General features: G+C 37.9%; 1 protein-coding gene across 2 annotated transcripts in view; it reads right to left on the bottom strand.

The window, feature by feature from the left end:
* RAB27B (RAB27B, member RAS oncogene family) overlaps positions 8,893-15,690 on the bottom strand; it is a 70,071-nt gene continuing 63,273 nt past the window's right edge. For both annotated transcript variants that reach the window (XM_018039704.1, XM_005697258.3), the window contains one exon: positions 8,893-15,212. In XM_018039704.1, the coding sequence (XP_017895193.1) occupies positions 15,023-15,212 (190 nt within the window). In that variant the 3' untranslated portion in view covers positions 8,893-15,022. The remainder of the gene's footprint in view (positions 15,213-15,690) is intronic.

The raw sequence follows: 15,690 nt of genomic DNA, 5'->3' as shown, positions 1-15,690 counted from the left end.
CCATGATGTAAATTCATCTCCTAACCCATGGTTAGTTGGGAGAGTTATTTTCTACTGGATTAAGGGTAGGAGAAGGAGTAAGTTTTTTTAACTAATTCCCCCACCCATGCAACCCTCCAAAGCTGAGAATCCTGGCTGCTTCACCACAGTTTAGGTTATTGTTCTTCACTTGGGATTGATCTTTGGTTACTAGAGGCAACTCACATATCAGCACAAAGAAATGCACTTTGTGGTTCTGCCTTTGTGACTAATTTTCTTTTCGATCTTCATTAATATTATCTAAGTAAATGTTTAGGGGGATGAATAGAACATAATGCTCTGAGTTCAAACCTCCATAAAAAGGTATTTATTAATACTATGGATTCAAAGGAACAGTGGTTGTTGTCTGCAGTGAGGAAGAATCTGAATTCATGAACTTGGAATGATGTGTCTACTGCTTTAGTGAAAGTGTATTTCAATACATGCATTCATTACAGGTGGAATTTGTGGTTATATAAGTAAAACAAAAGTCTAACTTAATGCAAACACACTGACACTCAGGAAAGCAGAAAACACTTCAGCTAAAGGCATAATGGGAGAACTTCATAATCCTCAAAGGTGAATCACCTGCAGGCTTTTTGATCCCTCTCTTTGGTGTATAACTCTGAGCATTTTCTCAGAAAAGATGCTTCATGCCTTTCAAAGTAGAATGTGAAACATCTAATGTCTTTGTAAGTTCAGCAAAGTACTGTAATCCTTGCAGTGCTGCCTAACTCTATGTGTTACTTTCATCAAGAGGCTTTTTAGCTCCTCTTCACTTTCTGCCATAAGGGTGGTGTCGTCTGCATATCTGAGGTTATTGATATTTCTCACACTCTATGTGTGAGTTTCATAACTTCTTGTTTTGACTGCTTTCTAGTTTTTAAGGTGTAGTTATCCATAACATTTGGGACACAGTCACCCTCTGTTATTCGCTCCAGTTGTGTCCGACTCTTGGCGACCCCGTGGACTGTAGCCTGTCAGGCTCCTCTGTCCATGGGATTCTCCAGGCAAGAATACTGGAGTGAGTTGCCAAGACCTCTTCCAGGGGATCGTCCCAACTTGGGATCAAACCCGGGTCTCCTGCATTGCAAGCAGATTCTTTGCCATCTGAGCCACCGCGGAAGCCCAGTCACCTTATGCCAGGAACAATTCTAAGTATTTCACCTATATTAATTGCTTTAATCCTCCCAACAAGCCTCTGAAATAGGTCATATTATTATCCCCACAATTCAGAGGAGGATACTGTGAGTGAGCAAATAATTTTTCTAACGGCTGACAATGGAGTAAGCATTTGAACCTTTTGATTTGGCTTCTGATACATCTGATACTTGCCACCATAGAAATGTCTCTCTTCTTGCTATTTAAACCAACACACATCTTCTGTTGGCTTTCTTCGCCACCCTGTGGATGACACTGAGAAACAGTACATCGAGTAAATATTTTGCTGAGAAGAATTGGTCTTTTACCTGTTGGTCTACCTTGCGAGGACTTAGTTCTGAAAAACTTCCCTGCTAAAACTGCCTATTTTAACTTTATTATTCCCGCCTTTATGCCACATTGAGGATTTTTGGTCATATATTTCCTGGCACATGTGTAGGGATATTGGGATCATGAATTCTGCTTTAAGCATCTGCAGAGTGGTAGGAAATTTCACTTTTCACTTGGACATCACTTAGGTTCCTCTTAGACCCCAACCATTATGCTGGGTTGCAATAAATCTGGGTTGTAATAAATGTGTTTTTAAAATGGATCCATTTAACTGACCTAACAACCTTGATGATTTACATGAAATTAATGTATGCTAAACTCAAAAATGAAAAGATATTGTTGAGTTTTATTTGAGTTCCACCATACTCATTTTTGAACATGGAAGTATAGTTCAATAAAATAAAGGTAGGATCTGCTCACACGATCTTCATCTCCACTTTGGAATGGTATTTGGATCTCTTGAGAATAAGAATAAACAGCTTCAGTTCAGTTCAGTTCAGTCGCTCAGTCGTGTCCGACTCTTTGTGACCCCATGAATCGCAGCACGCCAGGCCTCCCTGTCCACCACCAACTCCCGGAGTTCACTCAGACCCACGTCCATCGAGTCCGTGATGCCATCCAGCCATCTCATCCTCGGTCATCCCCTTCTCCTCCTGCCACCAATCTCTCCCAGAATCAGAGTCTTTTCCAATGAGTCAACTCTTTGCATGAGGTGGCCAAAGTACTGGAGTTTCAGCTTTAGCATCATTCCTTCCAAAGAAATCCCAGGGCTGATCTCCTTCAGAATGGACTGGTTGGATCTCCTTGCAGTCCAAGGGACCCTCAAGAGTCTTCTCCAACACCACAGTTCAAAAGCATCAATTCTTTGGCGCTCAGCCTTCTTCACAGTCCAACTCTCACATGCATACATGACCACAGGAAAAACCATAGTCTTGACTAGACGGACCTTAGTCGACAAAGTAATGTCTCTGCTTTTGAATATACTATCTAGGTTGGTCATAACTTTTCTTCCAAGGAGTAAGCGTCTTTTAATTTCATGGCTGCAGTCGCCATCTGCAGTGATTTTGGAGCCCCAAAAAATAAAGTCTGACACTGTTTCTACTGTTTCCCCATCTATTTCCCATGAAGTGATGGGACCAGATGCCATGATCTTCATTTTCTGAATGTTGAGCTTTAAGCCAACTTTTTCACTCTCCTCTTTCACTTTCATCAAGAGGCTTTTTAGCTCCTCTTCACTTTCTGCCATAAGGGTGGTGTCATCTGCATATATGAGGTGATTGATATTTCTCCTGGCAATCTTGATTCCAGCTTGTGTTTCTTCCAGTCCAGCATTTCTCATGATGTACTCTGCGTAGAAGTTAAATAAGCAGGGTGACAATATACAACCTTGACACACTCCTTTTCCTATTTGGAACCAGTCTGTTGTTCCATGTCCAGTTCTAACTGTTGCTTCCTGGCCTGCATACAGATTTCTCAAGAGGCAGGTCAGGTGGTCTGGTATTCCCATCTCTTTCAGAATTTTCCACAGTTGATTGTGATCCACACAGTCAAAGGCTTTGGCATAGTCAATAAAGCAGAAATAGATGTTTTTCTGGAACTCTCGCTTTTTCCATGATCCAGCGGATGTTGGCAATTTGATCTCTGGTTCCTCTGCCTTTTCTAAAACCAGCTTGAACATCAGGGAGTTCAGGGTTCACATACTGCTGAAGTCTGGCTTGGAGAATTTTGAGCATTACTTTACTAGCATGTGAGATGAGTGCAATTGTGCGGTAGTTTGAGCATTCTTTGGCATTGCCTTTCTTTGGAATCGGAATGAAAACTGATCTTTTGCAGTCCTGTGGCCACTGCTGAGTTTTCCAAACTTGTTGGCATATTGAGTGCAGCACTTTCACAGCATCGTCTTCCAGGATTTGAAACAGCTCAACTGGAATTCCATCACCTCCACTAGCTTTGTTCATAGTGATGCTTTCTAAGGCCCACTTGACTTCACATTCCAGGTGTCTGGCTCTAGATTAGTGATCACATCATCATGATTATCTGGGTCATGAAGATCTTTTTTGTACAGTTCTTCCATGTATTCTTGCCACCTCTTCTTAATATCTTCTGCTTCTGTTAGGTCCAGACCATTTCTGTCCTTTATCGAGCCCATCTTTGCATGAAATGTTCCCTTGGTATCTCTAATTTTCTTGAAGAGATCTCTAGTCTTTCCCATTCTGTTGTTTTCCTCTATTTTTTTTTTAATTTTAATTTTTACTTTATTTTTCTCTACAATACTGTATTGGTTTTGCCATACATTGACATGAATCCACCACGGGTGTACATGCATTCCCAAACATGAACCCCCCTCCCACCTCCCTCCCCATAACATCTCTCTGGGTCATCCCCATGCACCAGCCCCAAGTATCCTGTATCCTGCATCGGACATAGACTGGCGATTCATTTCTTACATGATAGTATACATGTTTCAATGCCATTCTCCCAAATCATCCCACCCTCTCCCTCTCCCTCCCTCCCAAAAGTCCGCTCTACACATCTGTGTCTCTTTTGCTGTCTTGCATACAGGGTCATCATTGCCATCTTTCTAAATTCCATATATATGTGTTAATATACTGTATTGGTGTTTTTCTTTCTGGCTTACTTCACTCTGTATAATCAGCTCCAGTTTCATCCATCTCATTAGAACTGATTCAAATGTATTCTTTTTAATGGCTGAGTAATACTCCATTGTGTATATGTACCACAGCTTTCTTATCCATTCATTTGCTGATGGACATCTAGGTTGTTTCCATGTCCTGGCTATTATAAACAGTGCTGTGATGAACATTGGGGTACATGTGTCTCTTTCAATTCTAGTTTCCTCGGTGTATATGCCCAGCAGTGGGATTGCTGGTTCTTTGCATTGATCGCTGAAGAAGGCTTCTTATCTCTTCTTGCTATTCTTTGGAACTCTGCATTCAGATGCTTATATCTTTCCCTTTCTCCTTTGCTTTTCGCCTCTCTTCTTTTCATAGCTATTTGTAAGGCCTCCCCAGACAGCCATTTTGCTTTTTTGCATTTCTTTTCCATGGGGATGGTCTTGATCCCGGTCTCCTGTACAAAGTCACGAACCTCATTCCATAGTTCATCAGGCATTTTATCTATCAGATCTAGTCCCTTAAATCTATTCCTCACTTCCACTGTATAATCATAAGGGATTTGATTTAGGTCATACCTAAATGGTCTAGCGGTTTTCCCTACTTTCTTCAATTGAAGTCTGAATTTGGCAATAAGGAGTTCGTGATCTGAGCCACAGTCAGCTCCCGGTCTTGTTTTCGCTGACTGTATAGAGCTTCTCCATCTTTTGCTGCAAAGAATAGAATCAATCTGACTTCGGTGTTGACCACCTGGTGATGTCCATGTGTAGAGTCTTCTCTTGTGTTGTTGGAGAGGGTGTTTGCTATGACCAGTGCATTTTCTTGGCAAAACTCTATTGGTCTTTGCCCTGCTTCATTCTGCATTCAGCTTCAGAAGCCTAAAAAGATCTGCTCTTCAAGTACAAAAGTATTGTTTTTACTAACATAAGTAGATTATTTATTTGTCATGTGTGGATTATTTCCTATATCCTCATCATTTCAGCTTTATCATTTGAATTATTTCTTTAAACATTTCTGAGTGACAAAACAAGTCATTACAATGGAGAATGAAATTTAATAGTCTAAAAGTAGTGCCACACAAAAAACACAAAAAGCCAAACCATTAACTGAATGGTAGTCAAAATATTTGTACTCATAATTATACTAATCAATGTATTGGATAAGAAGGTCTGAGGTGGGCTTTTAAATAAATACATGAAGATGAGAAACGAAGTTTCATTTTACTTTGATTACATATATTGTTATAAATTATCATTAAGAAGTGTTTAAAAAATTGGTATAATGTATACCATTTGAATAATTGCTTATGATATGCCTTAAAATAAAGAAAGCTGATATCATTTTGTGGGTTTTGTTTCTTTTTATGTTAAAATTATTATGCATAAATTAATCAAGCAGTTATTACCTGACTGTTCATAACAATATAATCCATAATTTTTGTCAGTGACCAGATATTTAGATAGCACCTTGAATTTTTCTCCTAATTTTCTCTGAATCCAAATTAATAGCAAAACTAATTTATTAAATTTTTATTCTAAATTTGAGAAAATGGTAGCATTATAAAATTAAGAATGGACAGACACTTATCAGATTCTTTCATATTGTTTTGCTTTGAAAATTCTTACTTGACTTGATCTGAAAATAATTATAGGATCTTTATCAATATCAAAGTAGGGACCCAATCTTTCAGTAAGTAAATTCTTTAAACAAATAAAATCATTATAATTCCTTTCCTTCCTTTCTGCCTTCCTTCATATTGGAATATAACTCAACAATAAAAATAAACCACAAATATGGCAACTATGGATAAATATAAAACTATGATACCTGAAAAAAAAATCCAGAAAAGAGGACATATTCAATACCATATGATTTTTGGGGACAAGGTGTAAATCAGTATTTGAGGATAGGCATAGAGGGAGAGAGTGTGAAGAAGTACAGAGAAACATTGGGAAATAGTAGTGTTTGTATCTTAAATTTTGTTCTAGCCAATATTTTAAATTTTTTATTGGAATATAGTTGATTTATAGTGTTGTATTAATTTCAGGTGTACAGCAAAGTGAATCAGTTATACGTATACATATATCTACTCTTTTTAGATTATCTTCCTGTATTGGCCATTACAGAATATTGAGAAGAGTTCCCTGTGCTATACAGTAGGTTTCTGCTAGTTTTATTTTATATATCGCAGGGTCTGTTTAAATCCCAATCCCCCATTTTATCCCTCCCTTCCTTATCCCCTTGTGACCAGGTTTGTGATCTGTATCTGTGGCTCTATTTCAGTAGAGCACCATGTCTTTAAGAGTCATTCATTTCTTATTCCACTAAATATTTATTGAGGCTCCTTATTTGCCAGGCCCCTTCTGGATGCCAAGGCAATGGCAGTGGGGAGAGGGGAGAGGGTGCGCGGGGTAGGGAAGAAAGAAAAGGGGAAAATCTCAGTCTTCATGGAAATATCTTCTAATGATGAGGAACATAGATAATACACTCAGGGAAGTCCCATGGACTGTGAAGAAAAGTGAAGCAGAAGATAGGCATGGGGAGTAACCAGGGGTGAAGAGCTGTAGTTCCAATTTTTAATTGACTGATCTTTGCAACTATTACTGTGAATAGATGTCAGTCACATAGGATGCTGATTTTAAATAAGACCTCTCTCTTTGATGGTAATATTTAAGCAAAGATAGGAGGAAAGCTAGGGAAGTGAGTGGAAGGAGATATTCTTGGGTGGAAGAGGGGTCCAGACAGAGCGGGGCACAGATGCGTGAGTCCCGCAGGCCAGGTGTATTCTGAAATAGGCAGGACATCAGCTGGACGGGAAGGTGAAGAATAAGCCCCAATAGTATCTGAATTGCTTTTCGTGTAATGTATTCCTTCACATTTATGTTGTAGAAGTCATCCCTTTTATTTGTTTAGTAGGTTAGCCTTCAAGTTCAGTTTTGACTTCCTAGCAGTGGTAAGCTAATGATTTTCAGGAATCTGTGTCTCAATTCCCTCCTATGCCTACATTTCCCTGACTATGAAGCAAGCCCAGGTTCTGTGGAAAGGTCAGTGATGAGAAAACTGCCCTTAAAAGGCTCAGCTGAGGTCTTGTTTTGACCTACCCTGTTGGCCTAGAGAACTCAGGCAGAACTGTTCTTGGAATTCAAGGGACAAGAAGGGGGCCCATGAAGCTGGGTAATATGGGTTCATAATCCAGTGTCTTAACTAACATGATGCCAAATCGCTCCTTTGGGTTCACTTTTCACGAGAGTGAATGCGCTTATGATGTAAATATCTCTAGGAAATTGAAGAGATTGAAGTTTGCTGCTTTTTTTGAAACTTTTGGCTAAAAAAAAAATCTTTCTCTCAGAAACCTCCAAAAATGGTCCAAAGCGATGATGATTTCAGAAATCTGACATGTATCAGAAAATCTTTCTAGTACTTACAATAAAGCCTTAGTCAAATTATAATTAGTATGTTGGCTTCCTGTATCATAATGCAAGCCCCCTACATGAGTTTCTAACAGAAGAGTAATGCTCACACTCTTATTATAGTGATTCTTTCACCACAGCTAACAATCCATATTAGAAACAAAATTTTCCTTGGTATCATGAACTGTGATCATACAAATACCTTGCATACAGTTTTAAAGAGAAGTCCTACCACGGCAGTTGAATGTCTCGGTGGTCTTACTTTTTCATCAGTATGGGGGACGCTATGACTATTTTTACACCCCATAAGCCCATTAGGAAAAGCAAATCTCTAATGACTTACCTTGAATTATTTAAGGTGAACCCAGGAAAAAAAGCTCTGCCTGTGTGACGTGGCATTACTGCTGCGGTGAGTCACTCAGCTGTGTTTGACTCTTTGTGACCCCATGAACCATAGCCTTCCAGGCTCCTCTGTCCATGGGCTTCTCCAGGCAGGCATACTACAGTGGATTGCCATTTCCTTCTCCAGGCATTACTGCTACCAGGGAGTAAAGTTGAGAGAATGGTGCCAAGGATTTATTTGCTTACTGTGTGAGAGCTGTTTATCTTCAAGTTAAAAACTCATCATTATCTTGGCAAAGCTTATCTATGTAACATATGGAGGAAGAACAACTCTGGGAACAACTTTGCAAATGAACATTAAAAAGTAAGATGTATGGTTGTGGTCCTGAACTGGCCTTGAACATCAGTCCTGTTCCCAGTCTGTGACTAAAGGAGATATGACCATCTTCAGCATTTTCTTATGGGAAAGAAATAGGTTATCACACATTGAAGTATTGATGAACCTTGACATAACTTCAACATGTTAACTGCCAATTTTATAACTGCATACTTCAAAATTATTAGAAAAGTTCCCTTGAAAATCTCAGTCTTCAAACAAATAATATGTGGCCTTCCCTGGTGGCTCAAAGGGTAAAGAATCTGCCTGCAATGTGGGAGCCCTGGGTTCGATCCCTGGGTCAGGAAGATCCCCTGGAGAAGTGAATGGCAACCCACTCTAGTATTCTTGCCTGGAGAATCCCCTGGACAGAGGAGCCTGGACAGCTACAGTTCATGGGGTTGCAAAGTTGAACACGATTGAGTGACTAACACTTTCACTTTCACATTTTAGAAAGTTTAGAGAGATGGATAAAAATCACTTGGCGAAATCTAAATCATTTCTTTCCTAATTCCTAATGGACAAACGTGATATGGTTTCCATACTGGTATTCACTTAATGTTCCCCATCCTCCATACATTTGACTACAGCACAGAAATAAGATTGCCTTGAGTATACAAAATAAGGATAAAAATGCATTTTTATTTGAAAAGTGTGCGGAAACAATCACCGAACACAGTTCTCGACTGTAATATTTAAACCCACACACCACAAAATCATTGGATGCTCTGATTTCTGAAGCTACTAGAACTTTGGTACAACAAAATCATGACTGGACAGTGTCTGTCAGGCACCACAGTCTATTCAAGGGCACAGAGAATAAAAACTCCATGTTTAAGGTTTTAATTTACATTCATAGCACTAGACAAAACAGAGATCTGAGTAGATGACAGACAAAACAATCGAACGTGCTTAGCTTAAAAATGAGGATAATATCACTTAAATGTAGACTGTTGAGATACAGTGAAGCACTTCAGTGTTAGGCCAAAATGTTGTCTACTTTTAACACATTAAGCAGGATAACTTACTTTCCCCAAATAATTTCAGATACAGTCAGTATCTCTTACAAGGTTGTGGACACAAAGCCCTGTTTATACAAGGAGGATTTAGACCAAATTCTAATATCCTATGTAGAATGTAACTGGATTCCTTGAAAGAAATACAAGATGACCTACAGAATGAAATAGAACTCATGTTTGTTTTTTCAATAACTTGAAATATATTAAACATTTTCAATCAAAGACAATGACCAGAGCTGACTACCCATTTCAGGTTTCCGATATCTCTACTAGAATTTAGTGTTTTGTGCCTGCTATAACACTTGTGAACATACGGCTGTGAAAGTATGGCTGTGATATTTTTATTATTCTTAGCTTGGGATAATAGTGTCAGTTTGTGAAATGGAACATAATTTATAAACCAGTTTCTACATATGTTCTCTTTGGAGCCTGAAATGAACCTTGTGAGTTACACAGGATTTATAAGCCTCATACGAGGAGAAGCCATATTTAATGACATACCCACAGCTCCCAAATTGTTCTATCTGGCTACTTTCCTTTCTATAATACTAGCCTTCCTCTTAAAGAGTGTTTGAAAAAATAACCTGGAGAAAAGAAGAGTAAGGATAAGCATATGTTATTGCTTTGCTAGGAGCAAATATTTTGATGTGTCAATAATAGCCATTGGTTAAATAAGGGATCCATTAGGATAAGAACAGACGTGCAGCTCCGACAGTATTTGCCAATGACTGGGTCTACTGAGGGATAAAAGCCATGACTTCCAAGACCTGTTGGAAAGAAAAGGAACTGGGGAACAAATTTAAATAACTCAATTCAAAGATGAGTTCTTCGTATTTTTTTTTCTTCGAAAGATGACATGCTTTTAAATAACCATGTTATTTTGGTACTCATCTTTTTGTTTGTTTGCCTGTTATTCTCACTAAATATGGATTAGAAAGTATCTTAAACATAGACTGTTGGTAAAAGCAGCTCTACAGAAAGGACTTTGTGATGCCACTTCTTAAAAAATTAAAGTGAATTTATGAGGAAATTAGATTCAGATAGGATAAATAAAATGGTTCTAAGCATCTCAAATTTTGATGCCAATCATGAAATATTTGGTATTTAAATATTTTTATTAGCTTAGTTCCAAGGGCCTGAACTTCTACTTGGAACATAAAAATAATAGGTAAATATTTGCCATAGTGCTGGTTTAGTCACTAAGTCGTGTCTGACTCTTGGCAACCCCATAGACTGTAGCCAGCCAGGCTCCTCTGTCCATGGGATTCTCCAGGCAAGAATACTGGAGTGAGTTGCCATTTCCTTCTAGAGGGGATCTTCCCAACCCAGGATTCAAACCCAGGTCTCCTGCCTTGCAGGCAGATTCTTTACCGACTGAGCTAAAAGGGAAGCCCCAAATATATAACTCTTTCTCTGTTTTTTTTTTTTTTCCCTACATAAAAATCAGCCTTTTAAGTATGGTCTTCTTCATGTTCCCCCATAGTTAGAAACTCTATTTAGACAACTTGAATTTCTAATCTTTCTTTATAGTTCTTACTCAACAGTGTTGTCATGGTTGAGTCTCTACCCAAGAACTCCAAGGCAATAAGTTCATAAAATTCCCTATTCATCTAACAGTTCTACTTTATGAGGCAAGTTTCTCTATAGATTTATACAACATTGAGACAACACTCAACTCCGAGCATATTTTCTACTTTCCATGTTTAAGAGCTCAGCACTCTTCCCAGAAATAAGCTTATACCATTCTGGTCAAAGATGAAGAAGAAAATATAGCTTTTGGCGAATTCCTAGGCAATAGTTTTAAATATAGACAGCATCTTGGTATCTTTAAAAATGATAAAGCTTTCCCTAAAATATTAAAAAACATTAGATATCTTTTAATGCTTTAAAGCTTAGGAGTAGAAGGTAAAGGATAACTTTTCTATTGCTTTGGCTAACATAGCTCACAGATATTCCTTTAAAAAAATTATTAGGTACCTTAGGAAACTAGAAACTTCAATATGATCTCTTTACAATTTGAGTTTTAAGCTCTAAAATTCTTTATGGGTGAGGATTCTCCCTCATATTTGTAGTTCCAGGTTATATACCTCACCTAGTTATATCTCTTTACACATATTGCTTCTCCTTCTAGCCAGTGCTCCATTGGTGAGAATTGTATGAGCTTCATCAAATTTGTTGATTTGCAGTGCACAAAATTTACACTTTAAAGAATACTTCAGCTGTTATTAAAATGTTTTTTAATGGAGTCAGTTGTTCTCTATGGTCAAAGCTTCTCTCTCTTATAAAGGAGACAAGAAAGGGCTGGTAAAAACCCTTGCCCAATTCTTATCAGAATGGGTTGGCAGAGAATATCTTGTACTAGCAACATAACAAAAGCACTCACTGATACACAGAAGGTCCTATCTGGTTAAAAACAACAGGGAAAATATTTACTTTAGTAAAATGCTGGTTTTGAATTATCTGTAGCATGATAGCTGCTAATATGGAAATGATGGCAACTTGGCTAGAGTGGTCACTGGGCAGAGTTTTAAAAGTCTTATGTCAAGACCCACACGTTAAATTTCCAGTATTCACCATTTTTTTCTGCCAATCTGTGACTTCTTATCCTCATCACAACAAGACAGACATGTTCTCTCAACTAACCTCTGATACATTTTCCAAAGGATTATTTTTTTAAATTAAAAGCTAATCTTGTACCTAATCACAGTTAGTCTCAAGAAATGTCCATTTCCCAAAAAGTGACCAAGAGATGGTGGTAATAATCTTCAGATTTGAATAATATCTTTATACCCTTTGCTGAAGACATCAAAATAACTTTAGCTGCACTAATGTCTCTGTGAGCCCTTCCTATACCATGGGATTATAGGAAATGAGCTATGTGGCTATAGACAAATTTGGTCATGGAGGTATCCGAGGCACTGTATTAGGACAATGTAAACATCAAACCAGTGTAAACACTTCAGAAATGGTTTCTATATCAGAAAGAACTTCATGTACATTTTAAATAATTCTCCAAAATAAAATATGGCTTACTAAAGCATTTGGGAGATAATAAGTAACACATGTTGCTGTGTGTTAACAATGCAATTCTTCAAAAGCAGTCTTATACTTCATGGCTCCAGATCAATTTAAAATTATAAAATGAATTATATGGAATAAATAATTCTGAAATAATGAAAGAGTAATGGTTACATAGACTTTGGGGTCTTAAGTCAAACTCAACAGAGAATAAAATATTTTAGGTCAAGTATTTATAAGTAGAATACTATTTTAAAATAATTTTCTTGACTGTTTTTAATTTTGTTCCTCTTGATATTATTACCCAATAATTGTTATTTTTATAGGAATAGTTCTATAATTATAGGCATCATCACCCTCTACTTCATGCTATGGCTATCAAATAATAATCTTAAAATAGTTCCTAAATAAAAAGCTTGTTAAGTAACTGACAGTGACAGAATCTTGGCATAAGCAAATCAATCATATAACTGGAAAATAAATAGAAAAAATAAATATCCAAAATAGAATGCTTCTTGGATTTTAGAAAGTCTAAATATTTCCTATTATGGAAATGCAGGGGACATCACAATTTGAATCCAAAGGAGAATTGATCTAATGACCACAAGAATTCACCAAAATTTGCCACATCAATGGTTACATTGGTTTTGCTCATATTCCTTCCAGAGGAAACATCTTTGATGTTAGCTAATATCTAATATCCTTTCAGCACAGGCACTGAGGTCACGAAGAGCATCAAAGAGAAATGCATCATGGGAGGGAATACCCCATCCATGACCAATTTTAGAAGTTGGCATCATGCAGAAATCATAAGACCTGGGCAGTCAACACTGAGATTCTTTAGTCTGTTAAGGGACTGACTTGAAAGCTTCCAAATTACCTGATTCATGGCACATTTCTAGGTCTCACAGCTGGATACTCCCTTTGATCTGTGTTCCAAAAACTGATTCGTACCAGATGGAGGTTGATAGAGGAGGTTAAAGGTGGGGGACTGGGATTTGGAGTTTCCTACATTTGTAACTTAACAGAAAATATACAGAGTCTAGATAAGTGCAGTTTAATTGGCAAAATTCTCTACAAAGAGGAACTACCCTTTAGAAAAATCATATACTCATAATAAACAGAGAAAACAGAGTATGATGACTTTGTTATTGATAAACTTGATCGAAACACTTAAATTTAAAAGGAATGGCTTATGTTTATCAGAAGCTAAAATAAAACACCAATGTAATATTAGACACGGTCATATGAATAGGCAATGGAAAATGCTTTTGTGATCATTTTTAGAAAGAAAAGACAGCATTATGGGAAAAATAAAGCCATTAACCAAATTTTGGTGAGACAGGATACAGAGATTCATCTCTGCCAACCCCCAAATATAGTTCACCCATAGGCATTTTGCCTCTGGCAAAATAAAAACAGATGCTAAATACACTGCAATATGGCATGAGGTATCATCAACTTTTTTGTGATGAATGACATGAAAATTCAGTGACCATAAAATTGATCCATCATTATTCTGAAGTTGTTGATCTACAAAGTGACACACCTGTGTTTTTACAGTTGAATCAAAGCCAGGGGTGGGTGTAGGCTGGAGGGGAGCAATGTGATATAGAGTTTCTAGTACTTCGTAAATTAGAAACTTAGAATTAGTAGTCACTTTTTATTTCATATCACCAGCATATTTTATCTAAAAAATTAAGGCTAAATAGTTTTTCTTGAGTTCATAGAGAGATATTTAATAAACAGCAATCTTTTAATTTCTCCTTGTGACTATTTATCATGATTTGCTAAGAAATGTGAAATGTGAAGCTGAACGCTACACCAGAAGCTGAACATTAGACCAATTTCTAAAACTGTGCTGGAAATGGAAACCTCTGGGCACTCTCTTAATGCCAACCGATAACGTCAGCTTCCAATTGGCTTGACTGAAATTTGGCTAAGTAACTTTCCCAGACATCTGTAAGAGACACGTTTAATTTCAGCTGCCCAAATGCCTTTTCCCATACCTTCATCTCTCTCTCTGGGCCTTTTTCTTGTCCTCTGTCATTCAGTCCTATTCTTGTCTATCTTCCATTTATTAAGAATATACAAATGGCATGATTACACAGTTTCCTACATATTCTCAGATGTCTGACATTCATCCTCTCGTAACCTTATCAGCAATGTTGTCATTCTAGCACAGCTTATAGGATATACATAGTGATGTCACTCTAAATGAACCACTTAGAATTCTTTTTGTGTATGCACTTTTAGCTAATATGTCCCCCTCAATGCAAACCTAAAAGTCCAAATCAGATTCTATATAACAAGTAAATTCAACCTTTAAAAAAAAGTCATCCTTCTGTGTTCTCCCTTCAGAAACCTATTCTTGTCCCCAGTGTGACAAGGTAATTTTGGTTCTGATGGAAAACCCACTGATATCTGTTCTTCTACACTCTTTTATATGTTCATCTTCTTTATGAAAAAACAAATTGAGTACCCATGACGGTATGATGACCCTGGGAAATCTTTGATCTTGTTTGGAGGGGCTTCAGGGATTACTGGTCAGCTCTTCTGAACACTGCTGACTAGTCAGGTTTTTTAAAATTTCTGGCAGGAAAAGAAAGACACGCTGTTATACACGGTTTACTCAACAACAATGGTGGGGTTTGTCGCTCTTTTTGGAAGTGACGTTTGCCTGGGGTTCTGGATGATCAGAGGCTGGGGTAAAGTCTAACAGGCACATTTCTTCTCTGCTGACTTCTCCCCATCCAGCTTTCCAGAGCTGCTCCCATTGACCGTGTCGGGGATGTGGGTCTTCTCTACACACTGCTCCATCCGTTTCATTATTAAGTCCAGAAGGGTTTCCACAGCTTTTTCTACATCCTGGCCAGTCGCTGCACTTGTTTCAAAATATGGTATGCTAGCATGGAAGAGATGACAAATATTTTTGCAAGGAAGGAACCAGAAAAGATACAACAAGATGTGCCAGTGAGTCACACGTGCGAAAACATGGCTGGCTGAGAGATTGTGAAATAATCACGATTTTGCTGGCTGAGTTGGGAAACATCCTTGGTTTTCCTCAGTGAGTGAAAACTGGTGAGTTGCTTTTTCATGTGGGTGTAACCAGCATTATGGGCAAGGAAACTGCTACAAGAGGTGCTCAGGTACTTGAAGCCAAGCCTCATCACTGACTTTTTAAAAATGAAGAGGGCAAATATGCCAGACTAGTGCTCAATGTTGCCATTAAACTATTAATGTGTTAGTCCCTCAGTCGTGTCTGACTCTTTGCAACCCCATGAACTATAACCCACCAGCCTCCTCTGTCTGGGATTCTCCAGGCAAGAATACTGGAGTGGGTTGCCATGCCCTTCTCCAGGGGATTTCCTGACCCAGAGATC

This window comes from Capra hircus, chromosome 24 (genome assembly GCF_001704415.2).
Source record: "Capra hircus breed San Clemente chromosome 24, ASM170441v1, whole genome shotgun sequence".
Taxonomy (NCBI): Eukaryota; Metazoa; Chordata; class Mammalia; order Artiodactyla; family Bovidae; genus Capra; species Capra hircus.
Note: the sequence above shows the minus strand (reverse complement) of the source record. Positions and strands in the feature narration are given on the sequence as shown.